Source organism: Miniopterus schreibersii (assembly GCF_964146895.1).
Source record: "Miniopterus schreibersii genome assembly, chromosome: 19".
NCBI lineage: Eukaryota > Metazoa > Chordata > Mammalia > Chiroptera > Miniopteridae > Miniopterus > Miniopterus schreibersii.
The window spans coordinates 13,358,142-13,379,707 of record NC_138119.1 but is presented as its reverse complement, the minus strand read 5'-3'; the positions used below and the strand labels follow the sequence as shown (position 1 = coordinate 13,379,707).

Genomic DNA, 21,566 nt, shown 5'->3' with positions numbered 1-21,566 from the left:
CCTTGCGCTGCGGCCCTTCGGGTACTGTCCGACCTGGCTGGGGGGGGCGGCGATCGGCTCCCGGTTGCCCGGGAAGCGGGCCCGCGCCGCCGCCCCGCGGTACACGCCCCGCCCCCGCCTCGGGTGGTGCAGTGGTACGGCCCACCCCGCTCGCGGCGCTCTGGGCGGGTCCAGCCCAGTCCCCGCCTCCCCCTGCCGGCTCAGTGGAGGCGGCCGAGCCGAGTTCCGGTTCCGGTGGCTGCGGCCGCGGGCGGGCAGTGAGGCTGGGAAGAACGCGCAGTTGGCGCTCCGGCTCGGCGCCTGCCCCTCGCCGCCCTCGGGGTGGCCACAGCGCGGGGGCCTGTGCTGCCCCCGACACCCTTTCTGGGCGATGGTGCGACCCGACGGCGCGTCCGTCTCCCGCCGCCGCTGACCTGGGTCCCCCACTCCATGGCCGCCTCGGCGCCGCCCCCACCGGACAAGCTGGAGGGAGGTGGCGGTCCCGCACCGCCCCCTGCGCCGCCCAGCACCGGGAGGAAGCAGGGCAAGGCCGGTGAGAGCGCCGAAGAGGGCTGGGGGCTGGAGAAGCCGAGGACTTGGGGACCTCGAAGGGAGGCTGGGCGGGTGGAAGGAGGCGGGGGTCCTTAGGCCGAGGGGCATGAAGAAGGTGGGTGGGTGAAGCCCTCCAGGGGTTAGGGGAAAGTGTCATAGATTGAGGACCCTCGGGTTTGAAGGCACGTGGAATTCAGGACCCACTTGGGAATCTGTGGGTATCAAGAGATAGGATGTCTCATTTAAAGGATGAGGCAGCTGAGAGTGTAGTAATACAATTTACTTTCCTTATTACATCTTTGTTAGTATTTCCTTGTTAAGTAAATAAGCAAGCGTTTGTTGAAGTTAGAAGAGCTCCTCCAAGCGTGGCTGGGAGAAAGGAGGTTGGGGAGCCTCAGAGAAACTTGTTTGTGTTCGCCTTTTGCTGCTCTTCCAGGTTTGCAAATGAAGAGCCCAGAAAAGAAGCGAAGGAAGTCCAATACGCAGGTGAATGGTGGTTGGTGGGCCGGAGAATTCCTAGCAGCCTCTCCCTGGAGTCTGCCCTCTGTCACTCCAATGTCTGTGTCTTGGTCAGGGACAGGGAGAAGCGAAAGTTCTCTCTCTTGCTCTTTCTGGTCCTTTCCTTCAACTTCATGGTTCCCTCATGATAACACCTACCACTTACTTTTGCTAAGTGCCAGGGATTGTGCTACAGTGCTCTTAACAGTTTTGGGAGGTGGGCAGTTGTCTGTTTTACAGATGAAGAATCTGAGGCTTAAAAAAAGTTAAATACTTGCTCTAGGGTCTTGAGCTTATTCAGTGTCAGAGCTGGGATTCCAGCATAGTTCTGCCTGTTTTTAAAACACAATGCACTATGCTGTATCTTGTTTCTCTGTTACATTCTAAGGTCCATCCTGCTTTTAGATCTGAGCTGCTGGCTGGAACCTGCCTCCAAAATGTGTAGTGTGTTTCTGGTGTTCTCCTGGTTTAGGGCTACACTTCTCTCTATGACCCTCTTTCTCTCATCTGTTCCCCCACTAGGGCCCTGCATACTCACATCTAACGGAGTTTGCGCCACCCCCGACTCCTATGGTGGATCACCTGGTTGCATCCAACCCTTTTGAAGATGACTTCGGAGCCACTAAGGTGGGGGGTGCAGCCCCTCCATTCCTTGGCAGTCCTGTCCCCTTTGGAGGCTTCCGTGTGCAGGGGGGCATGGCAGGCCAAGTACCCCCAGGCTACGGCGCTGGAGGTGGAGGGGGTCCCCAGCCTCTTCGTCGACAGCACCCTCCTTTCCCTCCCAACCCTATGGGTCCTGCTTTCAACATGCCCCCCCAGGGCCCTGGCTACCCACCGCCAGGCAACATGAACTTTTCCAGCCAACCCTTCAACCAGCCTCTGGGTCAGAACTTTAGCCCTCCTGGTGGGCAGATGATGCCAGGCCCAGTTGGGGGGTTTGGCCCCATGATTTCACCCACCATGGGACAGCCTTCCAGAGGGGAGCTGGGCCCTCCTCTCCCCCAACGCTTTGCGCAGCCAGGGGCACCTTTTGGCCCTTCTCCTCTTCAGAGACCTGGTCAGGGGCTCCCCAGTCTGCCCCCCAACACAAGTCCCTTCCCTGGTCCAGACCCTGGCTTTCCTGGCCCTGGTGGTGAGGATGGAGGGAAGCCCTTGAATCCACCTGCTCCCACTGCTTTTCCCCAGGAGCCCCACTCAGGCTCCCCGGCTGCTGCTGTTAATGGGAGCCAGCCCAGTTTCCCTCCAAACAGCAGTGGGCGGGGTGGGGGCACTCCAGATGCCAACAGCCTGGCACCCCCTGGCAAGGCAGGTGGGGGCTCAGGGCCCCAGCCTCCTCCAGGCCTGGTGTATCCTTGTGGTGCCTGTCGGAGTGAGGTGAACGACGACCAGGATGCCATTCTGTGTGAGGCCTCCTGCCAAAAATGGTTCCACCGAGAGTGCACAGGCATGACTGAGAGTGCCTATGGGCTGCTGACCACTGAGGCCTCTGCAGTCTGGGCCTGCGATCTCTGCCTCAAGACCAAGGAGATCCAGTCTGTCTACATCCGCGAGGGCATGGGGCAGCTGGTGGCTGCCAATGACGGCTGATACTGGCGAGGTGACCCAGGAAAGTGCATACGGTCCTCCCTGGTCTTCCAGGATGATTGTTTCTGTGTCTGGCTCTTGGTCCTTGTCTCCACTGGCTTTCCATCCTCCAGAGCAGAAATGCAGTGGCTCCTGGGGGCAGAAGAGGAACTGAAGTGGGCAGGCAGGAGAGCCTGGATCGCTCACAATTCTGGAAACTTTCACGCTGAGATCTGCAGAGATCCAGGAAACCAAAGCCCTGCCAAGCAGAGCCATTTTTTGGTGGTTGTTTCTGGAGGCCTAGGGGTAGCGCTGCAAGAGAAAAGAGGCTGGAGGAAGAGCTGGAGGGCAGGGGTGTCCCCTCTGTAGATGATGGATGCCCCCAACACCTGTGCCTAACGCCTATCTAGCCCCACAGCTGCAGCCTTAGTTTTTGGAGTCAAGTGTTAAAAGGTTTCTGACCAGAGGAGTTAGGTCTGTTCCCATTCCTGCAATATAGCCTTTCTATGGGCTCTGGGAGACAGCTGTAGGGAACAAAAATGGATTTCCCTCTTTTCCTACTCTCCCCTTGCCTCTTCCAAAACCTGTTCAATTCTTCCCTCTCAAAGAACCAAATAGCTTGAAGAAACAGTTCGTGGCCATGGCAGTTTCTTGGTGATTTGAGGCTTCAAGACAGTAGGTAAGAGCTGCTGTCGGGACATATCTCCCTCATACCAAAGTCATTGGTCCTTTCTCAGCCTCTTGTGCTTTTTTCCTAATGATCATATTTTTTTTGCCAAAAATTGGGATATGTGGTCTGACCAGAATATTTGAAGTTTGGACAGTCCTGGAAGCCTGGACTCTGTGTTGTACCAGAACCCTGCCCATCTGCTGCACGTTCTCAGCGTAGGTCTTCAACTTCTGGTGCCCGTATTCCCCCGCCTCCCTGGCTTGATGGAAGGAAAGCTTGAAAGGGCACAGAGCCCTTATACCTCATTTCTTCTGATAAAAGGATCCCTGAGCCAGCCTGTGGGTGGGGAGGCAGCAGGACCCTCATTGCTGAGGTACTGAAATGCAGTTCAGATCCTGGGTGTTTCTTCTCTCTCCTATTTGTTATATCGTTTTAGGCCTGGCGTTCTGGCTGTTGCCATTCCTCTCAGCCAGAGTTTTGTGCTGGGCTTTGTTTTTTATTTTTAAAGCACTGCCTGCCAGAGACGGGACTGATCAGGAGCCCCTCACAGCTGCTCTTTCTTACAGCTCATGCACATATTACTCAATGGGGTGGGGAGGGCAGGCCTGAGAGGAGTTAGTGGTTGCCTGGACCCCGGCATGTGCAGAGAAGACAGGTGTACTGCAGAACTCATGGGCCTGCCCAGGTAGAACCAGCAGCTTTTGATGCTGCGAAAGAAGGGGTGGCCTCTGGGTCCCTCTTTGAGTGTCCTCTCTAAAACAGCAGAGAGCAGCCCCACACTGCTCAACTTTGCCTTGTGTTTGTGGTTCTGTTTGTCCATCTTTTATCTGTTGCTATTTTTGTGCCGCCTTCCCCCATCTCAGCATTTTGTAAAGTGGCTCCTGGGGGAATGTCTGCTTAGTCCCCCCTTCACTCCAGTGTTTTGGAAGAAAGGGGTGGCAGAGATGTGATGGGGGGACAAGTCTTTTGTACGGTTGGATTAATAAAATGGCTTGAAAATCCAGACTAGGACTCCTTACTGTTTATGTGCGCAAAAGTCGGAATGAACTGTCATCACGTCTGGTGAGGGTGCTTGGGGGGCTGTATGCCCTGAGGGCCCCAGTTAGTGGGAATGGCAGACCCTGTTCAAGCTGCTGAGCCCGAGCAGAGGGAGTCCTGTGTGCCCCACCCTACCCATGTATCCCTGCTATGAGAAAATTTCTTTTCTGAGCACATTCCTTGGCCGGGCCTGGAGCCAAGCGGGAGTTTCGGAGCTTCGGCTCCTAGGCCTCGGAGAAATAAGTGACTAGTGCTCTGCGTTTAGCGCCCACCGTTCAACCCCCCAGTTGTTTGGGTTAGGAGTCAAGTGTAGCATCGAGGGTGGGAGAAGGGGCTACACCTGGTTCAGCAGATGTCATTTTGGGATGCTTTTCAGACCCCCTTTTAAAGAAGTACCAGTGGCTTCCTTAACAATCCGCACTGAGGCAGAGTGGAGAGGGTGGCAGGAGGGCTATTTCCAACCCACGATTTGCCACTCCCCTCCCCCTTCCTGCAGCTGCCTGTGTCTATCCTGGGACCAATCTGGCCTCTGTCCCTGTCGTCTCCAGAGATTCCACTGTTTGCCTTTCAGTTTTGTGTCTTCCTCCTAACAACTAGAGACTGGGAAAGGAGGGGTGGTCACCCAGAACTCAGTTTGTTGGAATTCCAGTCTCCCACCAGGAGGTAAGCCGAGGTTTCTGGGCTGTACAGGTTCCCCCGTCTATTTCCCCCCCAACTCCAGCTCTTATTGGCCAAAAGTTTCCGCCCCCTCAGGGAAACTGACTTCCAATTGGGCAGTACCTGATCACATGACTCCACTTTCTGGGGCTGGGAACCAGGGGAGGCCGAAACAAGTTCAGCTGAAGGCTGAAGCAGGAGCTGGATCAGGTAATGCCCTAGCGGGGAGAGGACCCGTAGATCTGGTGCGGGAAGGAGGGTATCGGAGAGGAAGGGCAGAACTCAAAGGGTTGGGCTCCACCGGGGATCTACAGAGCTGCTTGTCACTGCTGGACTGGGAGGAGAGGGACCACAGGCGACTGTTTCCAAAACAGGAACTTGCTCTGAGTCCCCCAGGCAAATACTTGTGGCCCTAGTTCCTTTGCTTTAGAGGTTTTGGGGAACAACTCTTAGAGGGGCTGAAATTAGCTAGGCCAGACTTCCCAGCTTTGTGGAGAGTGGGAGAGCTCCCCCTTTAGCTGTCTTTCAGACATAGCAGAAGTGTCTGACAATCCTTAAGGGATGATTTGTTGACTCCTGCCTGAGTGGAGAGGAGGTAGTGGGGGAGGGGGCGATGGTGGGTTTTCTCCCTAGAAGTCGATGATACGAAAGAGGTCTGAAAATACAAAGGGGGAAGGTGGAAGTTAGACAGCAGAAGAAACTTCCTAATAAGGCAGTGAGATGCTGGCTTGGGAGAACGGGGGATTTTTTGGAATCTGGGGTGAACCCAACCAAAAGAGGTACTGGGGCTTAGAACTCTGAGTGCAGGGGTCCAAGAACTGTCTCCTGTTTGGGTCTCAGAAGTGTTTGTCTTGTTGACCCAAATACCGTTGCTGGTTTCCATGAGACAGTGGGTCTGACATCACCCTGGTTGCCATGGTGCTTGGTTCTGAAGGACCTGAGCAGGCTGTACACAGCCAGGGATAAACAGGGACTTCAGCCCAAGCTGCTGCCACTTCCTTCCTGCCACCACCTGTTAACAGTCACACACAGCAACTGGGGATGGGGAGATGATGACAGAACAGCGGAGGAGGGGCCTGAGAGCAGAAGGCTGCACAGCGATGGCTGTATGGATGCCTATAAGCTGGTCAGGGTGTTCTGTTATACTTACTATGGGTAGTTATTGCAGCCATTCTGTCTCTGTGGGATGGGTGTGTGTCTGGGAGGTATAGGCATTGGAAAAGACACCACGAGGTGTCCTTCATCTGTCCTGGGCTTGGATCATTTTTTTTTTTAAAATATATCTTTATTGATTTCAGAGAGAGGAAGAGAGAGAGATAGAAACATCAATGATGAGAGTCATTGATCGGCTGCCTCCTGCACGCCCCAGACTGGGGATTGAGCCCGCAACCCGGGCATGTTCCCTGACTGGTGATCGAACCCAAGAACTCCCGGATCCTAGGTCGATACTCAACTGCTGAGCCACGCCTGGCCGGGCTGGGCTTGTATCTTGAAGATCCACAATAGGTTATTAGGGCGCTGTGCACCTTATACTCGTTCAGACAGAAGGGGGCAGGTCTGCCATCCATCTTCCCAGCCTCACTCCCCTCCCCCAGGGTTTCCTTACAGGGTCTTTTCCCACTTGCTGCTTTTCTAGCCCCTCAGTAAGGAGTTATTCATCCTCCTCTGAAGGATCACAGTTCAAGACTCTGGGAGGTCAGCCCCTCTATTCCTTCATCTTTATGCCAAGTTCCAGTTGCAGCTGCCCAGCCTGTGGGGACAGTGTGGGCCTTGGATGAAGGGGCCTCTCTTTTTACTCTGCTTTGTGTCAGGCTTTGGAAGCTGGAAGGACTTCCTACCCCCACCTGCCAAGTCAGAGCAAAAGAGGTAAGGAACACGGCCACAGCTCTGATTTTTGCAAACTGTAAAGTCTTTATACATGATAGTTGCCATAAAATCCTTTTCCCAATCACCGTCAAGTTCCTTGAAACTCTGGGGATTACTAATAAGGGAACAGAGTTTAAATGGAGAGTGAGAGTGACAGAAGATTTACTAAAGGTACATTTGGATGACCTAAGCCTTGCCAGTTAGTCTCAACCCTGCCTGCAGGTGAGAATCATCTGGGAGGTTTTAAAAGAGATCCATGCCTCAACCTGACCTGAATATCAATTGAATCAGAATCTTAGGTGATTTCAGTGTGCAACCAGTGGTTTTTTGTTTGTTTATTGATTGAATGATTGATTGATTTTAGAGAGCAAGAGGAAGGGGAGGGAAAGAAACATTGATTCGTTGCTCCACTTGTTTATGCATTCATTGGTTGCTTCTTGTATGTGCCCTGACTGGGGATCGAACCCACAACCTTATGTGGTGTATTGCAATGATGCTCTAACCAACTGAGCTACCCAGCCAGGGCTGCAGCCAGTGTTGAGAACCCCTGAACTAGACCATACAAAGGACTTAGGGTGGGTGGGTGGTGGGAGACTTAGTGCTGAAGGAGCCTGTGGAGTCTTTTCTTTCTAGCCCTGAGACAAAAGGTAATGACTGTGGGAGATCACTGATGATTCTGTCCAGGGTGCAGGGGGGCTGGGCTGTTTTCCTCACTCTTAGCTGTTTGTCTTTGCCAGTCAGATCAGTCCCTTTCTGGCCTTCATCTGCCCTGACCATAGCAGGAGAGAGTTGGCTGGGTTATTCCCCAAAGCCTTTCCAGTTCTCTGCTTCATCGACCTTTCAAGGTCAGTTCAGTTTCCCAAGGCCCTGTTGGTCCCTGGGAGAGGCGAGCCTCTCTGTGGCTGTCCACAGGTTCTGATTTGCAAGGCAAATACTGCTCAGAAGAGTTGAGATGTTAGGGTCAGAAGGACTGGAACCAGGCTGGTTCTGGAAGCTGCTGCCCAGTCCCTAGACCTCGGAACCCAGCTGAAGCTGCTCCCTGCATCCTGCCTTTCCTGAAGGGAATAGGGTTGCTGAAGCTTTTCTCTGCAGGTGGCAGCCACAGCAGCCTCAAGGACCTCAACAACTATGGCCTCCTGCCCAGATTCGGACAATAGCTGGGTGCTTGCTGGCTCAGAGGTAGGAAAAGCAGGCCTGGGAACCACATGGAGGGGGATTCTTGCAGGACTGGGCTGCTTTCTGGGTCTGTTCCTTCCTTGGTCCTTGTGGTCACCTGCATCACCTTCTGCACCTGTGAGAGGAACTCTGGTGGTGGGGGAAGGAAATTAGGCCCCAGGAGTCAGGTGTTGGGGCTCGGACCATGCCCAGGAAGAAGGGTGCCGCTGTGATAAGCTGTGAGAAGTCAGGAAGGAATTTTGGTGTGGAGACCAGCATGAACAGAGGATCTGAGGCAACAGTGGAAAAGCCATTGTCGGGGAGACTATGAGGAGGCCCATGGGACAAGGTTGCATCATGGGTCAGAGTGTTGGAATGAGGTTAGGGGCAGAGCCTGGGAACCTCTGGAAGAGAACCTGTGAAGGGCTGGCTCAGGCATTCAGGCCTCATTCTTAGGAAATCACTGAAGGGCTCTGAGTCTAAAGGAGTCAGGACACTCATTGCCTGGACAGAGGTGAAGCCATGCGGGGCTGGGTAGGAACAGCAGGAGAGTGTTTTAAAGATCCTGTAGTTGGGTAGGGACCCAGTGGACTCCTGTGCTCCTGAAGCCACTGAGAAGGTTGAAGGGTCCAGCAGGATGGAGGACTGAGTGCCTGGAGAAAGTTTGTAAAGGGATCTAAACTCCAGTGGCTTGGTGTGTCAGAACTGCCAGGAGGAGAGAAGGCGTGGAGCTGGAGTTAAGTGCCCTGGAGGAGCCCGGTTGGGAGTGAGGAAGCCGACCTCAGGGATGACACTGGAGCAGGACACATGGATGGGCTCACCAGTAGAAGAGGGCGGACACTGCTCTCACTCAGCCAGAGTCCTGGGTACCTTTCTGACAGCTGGGCATTTTACCTTGCTGTCCTCCCCTGTAAAAGGGTCTGTGTGATTCTTGCCTTGTAGAGGTGGCCACGAGAAAAAAGTGATTTGAAAATTGCAAAGAAACATACTAAGGCCAGGAATTATTCTTGGAGGGATGGCGGGAGCCATGGACAGGGTAAATGGGTGATGGGCCCACTGAGAAGGAGTGTGTGGAGGGAGAAGAGGCTGAGCCTGGATGGCCAGGCTGAGAGCACCCTGGAGGACAGGCTAGGGTGGGTGGCATGGGTGGGGCTCCTGCAAGCAGCTACAGGGAGAGGGGTGTGTGGGTGAGGGGGAAAGGCCAGAAAAACTTAGAAGATGTAAGTGAAGTGGGCGGCCTGTTGTGAGGGCAACTACAGGGAAGTTTGCAGGGAACGTGACTGTGACCCTTAAGCACCCAGGGGACTTTGTTCTCTTGCCATCCTCCCACCATCCAACCAATAACTGGTCATTTGTAGGGAGGGAAGGAAGTGCTGATGATCTCAGAGGGGAGGGAGACCCAGGCTCTATCTATCCAACTTCTAGGCGGGGGCAGGTTTGTACGGTGTCCAGTGCTTTGGTCCAGTGGTGCTTCTTCGTTTAACAGAAACTGAGCCTCTGAAAGTTCCTCAGAAGAGCAAATGAGGTTAGGGGAGGGCCAAACATGACGTCAGGCTGTGATGGTGCAGTGCTAGCTGACCCCCCTCCCCTCACTTTGGACCAGCTCATTACTCAATGTATTATATTTCTGTGACATGTGGGTTGGGGTCCCTGAGCAGTGCAGCTGGTCCCAGGGACCCTGGCAGAGGACTTCATGCTCCTGGGTTTGTCCTGTTGTCCCTCCTCTGGAGCACCTCCTGCTTGCGCCCCTCCCCGCAGAGCCTGCCTGTGGAGACCCTGGGCGCAGAATCCAGGATGGACCCAGAGCCTGGGAGAGCACCCCAGGCCCCTTGGAGCCCCTCCAAGGCGGATGGTGAAGAATTAGCTGGGACCTTGGATGGAAAAGGTAAAAGGGCCGTGCTGAGGGTGGGGTACAGCTGTCTCTCCTCCATGTTCTAGGGTTCCCACTTTCATCAGGGAAAGGGAGGCTGGTTAGTCTTATTTCCCACATTAATCTCAGTTTAAGGTATTCTTTCCTCATTCTATCCTGGCTTTTTTCTGCCTCTTCCAACCTGGTTGGGGCCTGCAGGAGCCAGAGGGCTGCATAGGAAATTTAGCTGGTAGGCTGTGGTGTTTTTCCTGGGCCTTTTCTTCCCCTACAGAGACCCTCTTCCAGAGTGAAAGCTCCCAGTCTGGTCCCATTCTGCCAGAGGAGACTGAGGCCAAGGTGAGGACATTCACTGAGGGAAGGGAAGGAAGTGGGAAGGGCCAGGAGCTGCTCACAGCTATGTCTAAATCAGGGCGTCCCGGAAGGTGATGGTCATGGTGTGGAGTTCCCTGGCTCAGGAGACACAGTGGCCCAGGGAGACTTGGAGGAGACCCCCATGGTGGCAGACCTGGGACCAGACACACAGGACCTGGAGGATCAGAGACCCCAACAGAGCCTGCCCTCATTCCCCAATGCAGGTGAGAGTCCTCCTTGTCTCCCTTTGGCACTATCCTTCTAGAAGGTATGGTTGTGGGAGTAGTCATCACTACTGAACACAGCTTTGGTCCAGGCCCTAGGACTTAGTAGCTTCGCGCCTCCTTAAATTATATCAGTGAGTCCTCAGCACCACCCCTGAGGCTCAGAGAGGTTAAGTGACTTGACTAAAGTCACATAGCTGATAAGTGGCAGGGCCCAGGTTTGGTTGATTCTTTCCTCTCTGTCCTTGGGCCTCCTCTTTTCTTGCCTCTAGATTCAACTCTTATCCCCTGAGTCCCTTGCATGTGTTAGCTCTTTGCTTGGGGGAAGAGGGTGGTGGGTGGTTCATGGCCTATGTAAAAGGCAGACAAGACTGAGCCAAGATGAAAGTCAGACCTATGAGGGATATAAAAGGAGGTATAATTAAGTTGCTCCCACAGGAGGAGGAGATGGTTCAGTTAGGGCACAGGTTGAGGGGAAAGGAGAGACAGGGATAGCTGGGGAAAGGTTGACATAGGAGGTGACATTTGAGTGGAGCCTGGAGCAAAGAGTAGGCTTATTGGTAGGTAGGGAACATTCCAGGCCAAGGCTGCAGCATCAGCAAAAGGCTGGGGGCCACCTGTCCTGTGCTAAGGAGGCTACGTCCAAGGTTTGTGGCAGAGGAGTGTACGAATCATCTCTGTAGAAAGTGACAGGGTGGAGGGAGAGGCCAGGGCCTCGGGCCACTTAGGAGGTAACCGCAGTGGTCAGGCAAAGCTGATGAAGACCTGAATTAAGGCGGGTACAAGGTGTGTGATGTCCAGATGTTTAAGTGTCGAGTTGCACGGGTGTGAGGTGAACGTGGGCAGGCAGATGTCTATCCCTGGAGCTCTAGGGAGGCCAGGTTGGGCATTAGGGATTTATCTGATCTTGGCGGCCATCGGCAGTATGGGTGAGATACTGGGTGACTGACTGTGTGCACAGTGAGGAGAACCGAGAACAGAAGTAGTGTCAGGAGACCACCACCTTTAGGACCGGAAAGAGCCAAGAGGGACTGAGCAGGAGTGGCCAGAGTTAGGACTGACCTGGGGGGCTGGTAATAGCTGTAGGAGCTTGATACGAGGCACACGTGGGAGGACAGCGTGTGCTTTTAGGATGACGCTGCTCTTGTAGTTGGCAGACAGAAAGGACTGGTCTCCCGCCTCCAGACTGGGCAGGGGCTGTCCTTGATGCCCAGGCAGACATAGGCAAGGTCTCCACATGCCCCTCTTTGTGGTCAGGGCTCTGGGCCTCCCCGTGCCTTCCTCCGCGTCCCCTCTCTCCCTATGCTCTGACTCTCCTGTTGCCTCACTGCCTTGCCCCCATCCCTTCCTCCAGCTTGGAGCGGGGAGGAGGACCACTGCACCAGCAGCGAGGATGACACCCACGTGGACGTGGAGGGTCTGCGGAGGCGGCGGGGCCGGGAGCCCAGCGCTCCTCAGCCTGCAGTGCCCCTGACTATAGAGGACGAGGCCGGAGGCGAGGGTGTAAGCGGGGAGCTGGGCCTCTCCCTCAACATGTGCCTCCTCGGCGCCCTGGTTATGCTGGGCCTGGGGATCCTCCTCTTCTCTGGTGAGTGGTGCCTCCTCTCCTGGGGCCTTGAGCCTCTACCCTGGCCCCTACTGTCCTCCTGCCCTTCACCTTACCCCAGCCTTCCTCTGAGGGCCTTACCATGCTGCTCTGTCTCCATTCTCAGGTGGCCTCTTGGAGTCTGAGAACGGTGAGTGGGGAGGGCCCTGGCTTGTTCTTGTCTGTTCCCTCCCAGCCCTGAGGGAGGCTGATGGGGGCGGCTCTTTGGGTCAGAAGTAGGGATGCTGGGGACTGTACATTTATTGCGCAGTTATGCTGTGTCAGCTGTCCAAAGTGACCCATGGCCCTTCACCTGGTTGGACCTCTCAGTCATGGGTGGATCCAGGGCAGGAGGGTGATTGTGTGTGTGTGTGTGTGTGTGTGTGTGGAGGGAAGGAGTGTGTTCTGTGTGCCCTGGGGCCGGTTTCAGGACTTCGCTTTCCCACAGGGCCCATGGAGGAAGTAGAACTGCAGGTCTTTCCAGATCCCACGGTGGACAATGAGATGTTGGATGCTGGGGGGGATGGGCAGGTATGTGTGAATGCGTCCATCAGTGTGTGGGCCTGGTAGGGGAGTTCTGGGTTGCCCTGGGCTGTGGGGCAGGGTGGGGTAACGGGCTCCTTTGCCCTCAGGAGGGGCGAAGGCAGCAGCTGCAGGCCTCAGCGCCCCCTGACAGTGGCCCCAGCCTGCAGAACATGGCCCTTCTGCTGGACAAGTTGGCCAAGGAGAACCAGGACATCCGGCTGCTGCAGGCCCAGCTGCAGGTAGGCACAAGTAGGAAGGGGTGGGCTAGGCCAGCCCTCCCTAGGCCAGGCGTCTGTCCTAGTGTCCTCCCGCAGAAGAAATTTCCTCTATTTACCCATACACCTTGACCCTCTCCCTTTCCCACTAGAGTCAGGCCATCTTCCTAATTCTCTACTCATGCCTCATGGTAAAGTTTAGGCCAGGGCTGGCATACCTGTTCCATGGGACAGGCCGCCTCTGATTGATTGGCATGGTCTGCCTGGAGGTTGTGTGGAGAAGGATTTGAAGAACATGCCAAGGCTCAACGGGAAAGAAGTACTGAGAATGATCAATAGTGTCCGCTCTGGGCATGGGCGGTGGAAATAAGGCAATGAGAGCGCATATTGGCTATCCTTGGGTGAACTGAAGAAGCATGTGCTTACATAAGGACAGAGAAGCTGAGGCCTGTGATGGAATTTGGGGACTTTTGGGTCTGGTGCAGGGTGTGGATGGGAAGGACTAGAACCAAGTCCTCTGAGTGTCCCAGGCTGTAAAAGGGGCTCGGGCCACCTGCCCACTGTACTGGAATAGAATTGGGGTAGAAGGCACTGGACCCATCCTGAAAAGACCCTCTTGTGGTCCCCTCCATCTTTATACCCATTCCAGGCCCAGAAGGAAGAGCTTCAGAGCCTGATGCACCAGCCCAAAGTGCTAGAAGAAGAGAATGCCCAGCTCCGAGGGGCCCTGCAGCACGGCAAGGCCTCCCAGAGGGCACTGGAGTCCGAGCTGCAGCAGCTGCGGGCCCGCCTCCAGGGGCTGGAGGCTGACTGCGTCCGGGGAACAGATGGGGTGTGCCTCACCTGGGACAGAGGCCCACAGGGTGGCCAGGTCACCAAGGAGCAAGGCCCTCAGGGGCAGGTGCCAAGCACTGGCTTCCTAGAGCAGAAGGAACAGCTAGAAGCTGAGGCCCAGGCACTAAGGCAAGAGTTGGAGAGGCAGCAGCGGCTGCTGGGGTCTGTGCAGCGGGACCTGGAGCAGAGCTTAAGGGATGCAGGCCAAGGAGACCCAGCTCACGCTGGCCTTGCTAAGCTGGGTCACAGGCTGGCTCAGAAGCTGCAGAGTCTGGGGAACTGGGGGCAGCACCCTGGGGTCCCTGGCAATGCCTCAGAAACGAGTCAGGAGCGGCACTTCCAGAGTTCTAGAGAGCGGAGTGGAAAGGAAAAGTGGCGGGATGGGCATGGGGACCAGAAGGCTGAGCATTGGAAGCATAAAAAAGAGGAGTCTGGCTGGGAAAGGAAGAAGGGCTGGGGGGGTAAGGAGGACAGGGAGCAGGCAGGGAGGTGGAAGGAGGGCAAGCCTAGGCCAGAGGAGTGGGACAAGAAGGATGGTAAGCAACAGAGCCCCAAGGAGCCCCCCAGGAAAAGTGGGAGCCCCCACTCCTCTGGAGAAAGGCAGAAGCACCCTCAGGGGAAGGAAGGGGCCAAAGACAGACATGAGCCTCTGTCATTCTGGGCAGAGCTATCGAGACACAAGTACCGGGCACCCCAGGGCTGCTCGGGCGTGCATGAGTGTGCCCGACAGGAGGGCCTGGCCTTCTTTGGCATGGAGCTAGCCCCAGTGCGGCAACAGGAGCTGGCCTCTCTGCTGAAGACATACCTGGCGCGGCTGCCCTGGGCCGGGCAGCTGACCAAGGAGCTACCACTCTCGCCTGCTTACTTTGGTGAGGATGGCATCTTCCGCCATGACCGCCTCCGCTTTCGGGACTTTGTGGACGCCTTGGAGGACAGCCTGGAGGAAGTGGCAGTGAGACAGACAGGTGATGATGATGAAGTGGATGACTTCGAGGACTTCATCTTCAGCCACTTCTTTGGAGACAAAGCACTGAAGAAGAGGTGGGCACCTATGGGGGTGTTGGGTCGGGTGGGACAGAGGAGAAGGGGAGAGGTGGGGATGTGTGTGAAGGAGCGAGGGTCCTGAGTCCAGGGTCTTCCAGTTTGAGTCTTTATCTCCATTTTTAGTCCCCCATTGGCTTCTCTTAAGAAGGCACCCAGATACTTTCCTGTCTTCCTTCGAGGGCAGGAAGCTGCTCTTGCTCACCCAAAGGGAATCCCCGTGGTGCTGGGGGATTTTTCTTCCCCAGTTGTCCTGTCCTACCTACACCTGCACGGCTTGGGGGTTAGGGAGATTGCTTCTACCTTCCGCCTCCCCAACTGGGGCCTTCCTCCTGGGAGACCAGGTCTGGCTCCAATATGATTGGTGGTGGCTGCCTGTGTTGGCTGTCTTAGGAGGAACAGGGTCCCCTTCTTCTGAGGGAACCCCTTCTCATCACATGGCATTGTCCTCTAAAGGCCTCTTCCTGCCCTGCCCCCATCTCCCCACAGATCTGGGAAGAAAGACAAACACTCTCGGAGCCCCAGAGTTGCGGGGCCAAGGGAGGAGCACAGGCACCACCGCAGAGGCTGAGGCTGCTGTTATCTGCTCCTGGGGACTGTTAAACTGCCATCTCTCCTGGCTTGGTTGGTGTCCTTGGATGTCCTTCACAGAGGAGAGCGAAATCACCCAGCCCTGCACTGATGCCACTTTCGCTAGAAAAAGACCTTAGATGGGCCTGCCTTGCTGTCTATGCAAATGTGTACAAATGTTTAGGACCCTGGGCTGGGACCCTTGGCAGTCTGATTGTGTCTGGCTAGATGTGAAAGGGAATGGGAGAGAAGACTGGTGTTTTGGGGGGTGGGGTGGGTGGGGTGGGGTAGGGGCATGGCATTCTGATTCTGAAGCCAAAGAGCTTTTCTCCTCTTGTTTGTGTGCTACGCCAGTGAGGGCACTTGGTGCCACACCCTGACCCATGCCCCCTGGGGTTTGAGAGTTGCTGGCTGGATGCCCAGCATTAGATTTGGAAGCAGCTCTCCCAAGAGGGTGAAGTCCCATTTTTACCCTGGCTTCTCACGTGGCTTCACCTCCCCATTTGAACTGTAGATTCAGATCACAATAAAGAGCTGTTGGAGCCCTGGCTCGTGTGGCTCAGTTGGTTGGACTTCATCCTGTGCACCAAAAGGTTGCTTGTTTGATTCTGGTCAGGGCACACGCCTGGGTTTCAGGCAGCCCATCATATTCCACTCTCACATCAATGTTTCTTTTTCTCCCTCTTCCTTCCTCTCTCTCTAAAAATCAGTTGAAAAATATATATAAAAGCTGTTGGAGCTGTGACATTGCATGCGGCTCTGTCACTTGGGGTGGTTTCTAAGCACAGGGACATATACTCTCATATACTGCTTCCCCTCCCAACAACTTCAGGTGCTCTGGGCTAGAACACCCCACTTGCTTACAGCTGCGTTGCTTGCACCCCTGGGAGATGTAGAGAAATGAGCATGGGTTTTGGAGTCTGAGCCCTGGGCTCAAATCCAGGCTGAGTGATCTTAGGCAAGTTAATCTCCAGGAGCCTTGTGTTTCTTTTCCTCATAAAAGGGGATTGGAGGGATGGGGGAGAGATTAAATAAAGCAATGTAAGTAAAATGCCCAGTGTTTGGCACTCAAAAGTTATTTCAAGCCAAAGAACATACAGGCATAACCTATGGGCACAAACAACAGTGTGGGAAAGGGGGAACGGGTGTGGGGGGCTGAGTGGAGGGGGGAGAAAGGGGGACAAATGGAGACATCTGTTATCTGTAATAGTGTCAACAATAAAAAGAAAGAAAAAGTTATTTCACTTCCTTTTGAGGGAAGAGACGACCCCCTCCCCCAACCAGGCTTCTAGGTTGGGGAGGTGAGGGAGCCACTAGGTGGCGCCCTGGCTCCATATTTGCTCCAGACCTTGCTCCCCAACTTCTTAGTGCCCCAAATTTCCAACTCCACCCCACTGACCAGGGCCTGCTCACTGGCCACCATTCCCAAGAAGACTCAGACTCCCTTAGGCTATGCTTTAGGAAGTCCATCCTGATGGTGGTGTTTGATACCTTGGGAATCCCCCAGGGGGCAGGATGAGGTGTGACTTCAGGGCAGGTCAGAAGCGTTATTAGTAAAGGGGAGAGGGCCTGCAGGCTGCAGAAGGGGCTATAATGGATGGCAAGTGCTTATGTAACGCTGTGAAGTATCATAATGTACCACTCACTTAAAGGGCAGTGAGTGTGTCAGCTCATTGCATGCAGCTGTGGGGTCGGGTGGGGCAGGGCTGGCTGGGGATGGAACCAGGACCACACATTCAACAAATATTTGTAGTCTGTTGTGTACTTGCTTTCTGAAGCAAGAGGGACTGTAGTGAGACCTGAGGACAATTTCCTCCTAGGCAGCAAGTCAATGATAGGGGCTGGAGGTGCTTTAGGGAAGGAATATTCTGTTTCTGGAGAAGGGGGTGGGAAGAGCAAGTACAGGTTGGTGGAGGGCCAGGGTTCGGAGCTGGAATCCCAGCTCTGTGGACCATTGTCCCTCATGAAGAAGCCATCTTACCCTGTTCACCTTGCTCAAAATGCATGCTGATGGTGAACTTGGGTTTCCAGGAGAGAGGTTCAGGCTAGAAGGTAGGAAGGATTCTGAATCTTGGGGAGGGTAGACCGGGCTTAGGGGAGGGGACACAACCTGGCCTCCCTGGGTTCCCAGAGGGTATTGATTCTGACTTGGGCCACTTGGGGCTTCTCAGTTTCATTTCTAGGGCCCATTGCCTTCGTTTGCATAACGGATTCTCGGGGAGGCTAGGAAGTTCCCCCAAGCGCCCCCTCTTCCTTTCCCACTCAGGAAGTAGATACGCTGAGCTGAAGGTTTCTCAAACTGCTGAATCAGAAAAAGAGAGCCAGGAACCCAAGGGGTATGTTAGGGAGGTCTAGGACATCAGGGACATTGGCCACTCTGATGACCCTCTCTCTGGGGTGCCCTGGCAGGTAATTCTCGTGCCCATCATAGGTCATTTGGCCCCTCTCTCCATCACACCCATGCACCCACCTTAGCACTGGTCAAGATGGGGCCCCAGGTCCCAGATCATAGGATACTTGCTTGTTTATTGGCCAGTTTGTGGAGATGAGCCAAAGGAGGCTGGAAGATGGCATCCCTCCCTTCCTACAGGGCTTGGGGACAGCTTTTGGCTGGGCTGGGGAACAGGAAGCCTGTGGGCAGACCTGCTTGGCCTCCCAGGGTCTGCTCTGGGCCTTCCAGTGTCAGCACTTGGTGCTTTGAGTACTTGGCTCTGCTGCCCTTTCCTCTGGGAATTCCCCCAGCTAAGAGCTCAGCTCTGGGTGCCTTGGGGGAATCACTGGAGTAGGCGGTGGCCCTCTTGTGCCTTCACCTCTCAAATGGAAAAATTCTGCTTTCTTTGGCCAGTTCCCAACACTCACTTTCTCCGCTGTACCACAATTTGCCATCTCTCCCTCATTTTTAGCCACACCCCCTTTCCTCTGCTCCTCTAGCCGCCCTTCCCCACTGCCCTCAGCTCAGCCTTCTCACGATGCCACCTCTAGCCCTTAACTCCCCCAGGCTCTCCCTGTCTCCCAGGTCCTCCAGGCCCCAGCCTCTGCCCATTGCTTCCATTCCCACCCATCCCAGTGTGAGAGGGGGTGGGGTGGTGGCTAGGATTTGGTGGTGGGTCACCTTCAGGCTTGTTCCACTCCCATAAGCTCCTTGAGGGTCAGAGGCACATGTTTGAGAACTGCTCCCCAGTGCCACCCCCATCCCCAGGCCTAAGGACAGATGCTGGACTGGCTGGCTGTTGCCATGGGAACCTCCCAAGGCCACCTTGATGCAGGGATATCTCTTCATTCGGTCTTGTTCTGGGCCAGACATTCCTGATCGCTTCATACTTCACATGCTCACAGTGGGTCTAGTAGGGACACTGCAGGTTGGAAGTGGGGTGTTTCTGTCCTAAGTCCTTCCCCACCCATTTAACCACTCAGCCAACCTCCTGAGCCACAGAACCCTCTTGTCACCAATTCTTGTTGCATTGTCTGAGTTCCCTATCCCTCCCCTGTGGGCTTTCTGCCTTAAGATTGTTGCCTATCTCTTTGGCAGTCATTGGCTTCCAGAATACGCCCTCCCGTTAGAACAAAAGTGAGCGGGCGGGCCTCTTCCCCACTCTTCTGTTCTTTAATCTGGGCCAGATGGAGGCCCAGCCCAGTTCTCTTCTAACTAGACATGGGCAGGCTTTGAGATCAGAAAACCCAGTGTCACCTGGCTGGCATGGCTCAGTGGTTGAGTGTCAACCTATAAACCAGGAGGTAAGGGTTCTATTCCCGGTCAGGGCACATGCCTGGGTTGTGGGCTTGATCCCCAGTCGGGGGTGTGCAGGAGGCAGCCAATCAATGACTCTCTCTCTCATCATTGATGTTTCTATCTCTCTCTCCCTCTCCTTCCTCTATCTGAAATCAATAAAATATATTTTAAAAAAAAGAGGGGGAGAGAGAGAAAATCCAGTCTCAGGGCTCCATCAATATCTACTTAGGGACTTGGGCAAGATACTCCTCCTCACATTCCCATCATTAAAGTGGAAACTGTAGATAGCCCCCTCATAGGTTTTGAGGATAACATAAGTCACTAGAAGATAAATGAAAAGATTTTTCAAATGGTAGAGTACTGTTAAAAATAGTAGTTATTTTTATTTTATTAAGCTTTAAGGGGAAGCTGGGGCTTCTGTGAGCTACTGATATGGGAGGAGAGAGTGTTGGCCTCCAAACCTGCACAGGAGTTGGCAGGAAAAAGACACTAGCATTCATGTCTCAACACAAGGTGCTGTGGGGACCCCAATCTTTGTCCCTGAGGCTAACTGGATTAATTTAACACAAAGAATTTTAAAAGTAGTCTCTTAATGGTGCCAGGGAGAAGTCAGATGAGGAAGTGAAGAGATAGGAGAGGGTGGCCTTTGAGTTGGACCTGACAGGATACTAGGACTTGTGATAGAGGAGGGGATTTCAGACTCAGCAAAGGTGTGGCCAGAGGGTTAAGTTCATGTTCACGAGGGAGCAAATTCTCCCAGGACTGCCTGCATTTCTAAGGGGGAGCTTTACTGTAGGAAATGGGGAGGGGTGCCACTGAAGGCATTTGAGGGTCATGGGGCACCTGTATGAAGATACACATGGGTGCAGTGTAGCTGGTGGTCAGTGAGAAGGCTGGAATGGAGAGATGTGAAACTGGAGGTCGTTAGGGAGGTGTCAGCCAACAGCCCAGGAGGGAGATGACAGGGGCCTGTGGTTATGTACTTAGTTTGATTTTGAGAGTATGTTTATTAAAGCTGGGGACAGTGAAACAAGGAAGGGCTTAGGATAGAAGGAGCAACAGGAGAGAGCCTAGGCGGGGCTGCTTTGGCTCTCTGGAAATGTTATGGGAAAGAAATGAACCTAGGCGGGGCTGCTTTGGCTCACCAGGAAGTCAGAGAAAAGGGGGCCTTGGGGACAGATTCAGGGGGTAAGCCCAGGATGAACTGCCACTGCCCATTGCTCCCCTGGTTGCAAGTCTTGTGGGACCCTTAGAGTTTAGGATATGAACGCCTGAGAGGGAAGGAAGGCCTGAGCAGGGGCCTGATTTAGATTAGTGAGTTAGAATGAACTGGCCTTGGGTGAGACAAGGACAGGGGAGAGGGAGGAGTCAAGGACACCTCAGCTCCCAGCCTCACGACTACATTCTCATGCATTGCTGGGAAAGAAGGAGTGAAGGCCAAGCTGGTTGTGCAGAGGGTAGGTGGGGGGAAGCTGCTGGGCTTGATTTACAGGATATGGGATGGGACAGAGAAACCCAGCAGATCAGCTCGATGCTGCACAAGTTACATGTCTCATCAGGCCCCAATTCCTCTCCAGGGCGGGGCCCCTTTGGAGAAACTCTTACCAGCGCCTGACACTTCCCTTGACTAAGCCTGAGGGGAGGCACCCAGCAGAGGGGAGTGACCCTCCCAAAGTCAAAGGAACAGGTCATGGGACTGTGGCAGGACAGGCAGAAACCTGAAGCCATGAACTGTGGAAAGGAAAATGTTACAACCCTCTCCCCTCCCCCTACCCGGTAGGTCAACTACCCATGAGCCAAACAGACTCACCATAAATGCCTGCTCATCTGGAATGTGGCCTTGGGAGGGAGGGACCAGTGCAGAAACCATGAAGCCTACAAAGAAACAGGCCAACCACTCATCTACTCAGGCCATGAACTTTTCAGAGCAATTCTCTCCCTTTTATCTCACTGAGAAGTAGACCTTAAAGAAGGTATGACCATAAATATCTCTATTTTACAGATGAAGAAACAGATAGAGAGATGAGGTGACTTGCTTAAGGTCTCATCATAGCTGGACAGTGACAGTGTAAGAAGACTGGCCCCCAGGCAGCCTTTAGGACACCAGTGGGCCTTTGAAATGTCCTTTACTGCTGTTGGCCTCCTTCCCTCCCTGCCAGCTGACCCGGAGGTTGGAAGCAATATCTAAGTTCCCATCTGTGTGTCTCTTTAGCTGACTCCTCCTCCCTGGGCCTGTGCATACCTCACTTCAGCTACCCGGGCACCTGGTCCTGGAGACATTTCTTCTCTGGCCACCAGCTGCCACCTTATGGGCCTCAGCTTGTGAGTAGGAGAAGCCAGCCCTGGAAACACCCTTCATGAACATCACATCCACCTATTTTGTTGTTCAGAGGTTGAAACTGAGGTCCAGAGAGGGAAATGACTTGTCCAAGGCCACAAAACTTGCTAGGGACAGAGGGGAGACCAGAGCCATGGCTGCTGACCCCTGACTAAGAGTCCCCTGTTCCTCCTCCCTCCCCTCCTCTCCCTTCTTCTCTCTGGCCCTTCAAGCTGGGCATTTAGGCTCTCAGATGAGGTCTGTAGGAGCTGCTTGCTATGAGACAGGTTCCTTTTGCCCTCCCTGAGCGGTAACTTCCCTCATGG

The 21,566-nt window shown here is 54.4% G+C and overlaps 1 protein-coding gene across 2 annotated transcripts; it reads left to right on the top strand.

Moving 5' to 3' along the window:
- The first annotated feature begins 234 nt into the window (after positions 1 to 234).
- Positions 235 to 15,742, top strand: PBXIP1 (PBX homeobox interacting protein 1). Of its 2 annotated transcripts, XM_081120391.1 has the most exons (13): positions 235 to 532; positions 968 to 1,017; positions 1,552 to 1,656; positions 7,916 to 8,002; positions 9,737 to 9,863; positions 10,120 to 10,184; positions 10,258 to 10,423; positions 11,778 to 12,011; positions 12,136 to 12,159; positions 12,457 to 12,539; positions 12,641 to 12,772; positions 13,398 to 14,623; positions 15,113 to 15,742. In XM_081120391.1, exons 1-13 carry the CDS (start codon positions 430 to 432, stop codon positions 15,192 to 15,194), a joined length of 2,484 nt encoding a protein of 827 aa, XP_080976517.1. In that variant the 5' UTR covers positions 235 to 429; the 3' UTR covers positions 15,195 to 15,742. The 2 variants fall into 2 exon arrangements, with proteins under 2 accessions (XP_080976517.1, XP_080976516.1); XM_081120390.1 differs by lacking the exons at positions 235 to 532; positions 968 to 1,017; positions 1,552 to 1,656 and adding exons at positions 5,078 to 5,167; positions 6,769 to 6,823.
- The last annotated feature ends 5,824 nt before the right edge of the window (positions 15,743 to 21,566 follow it).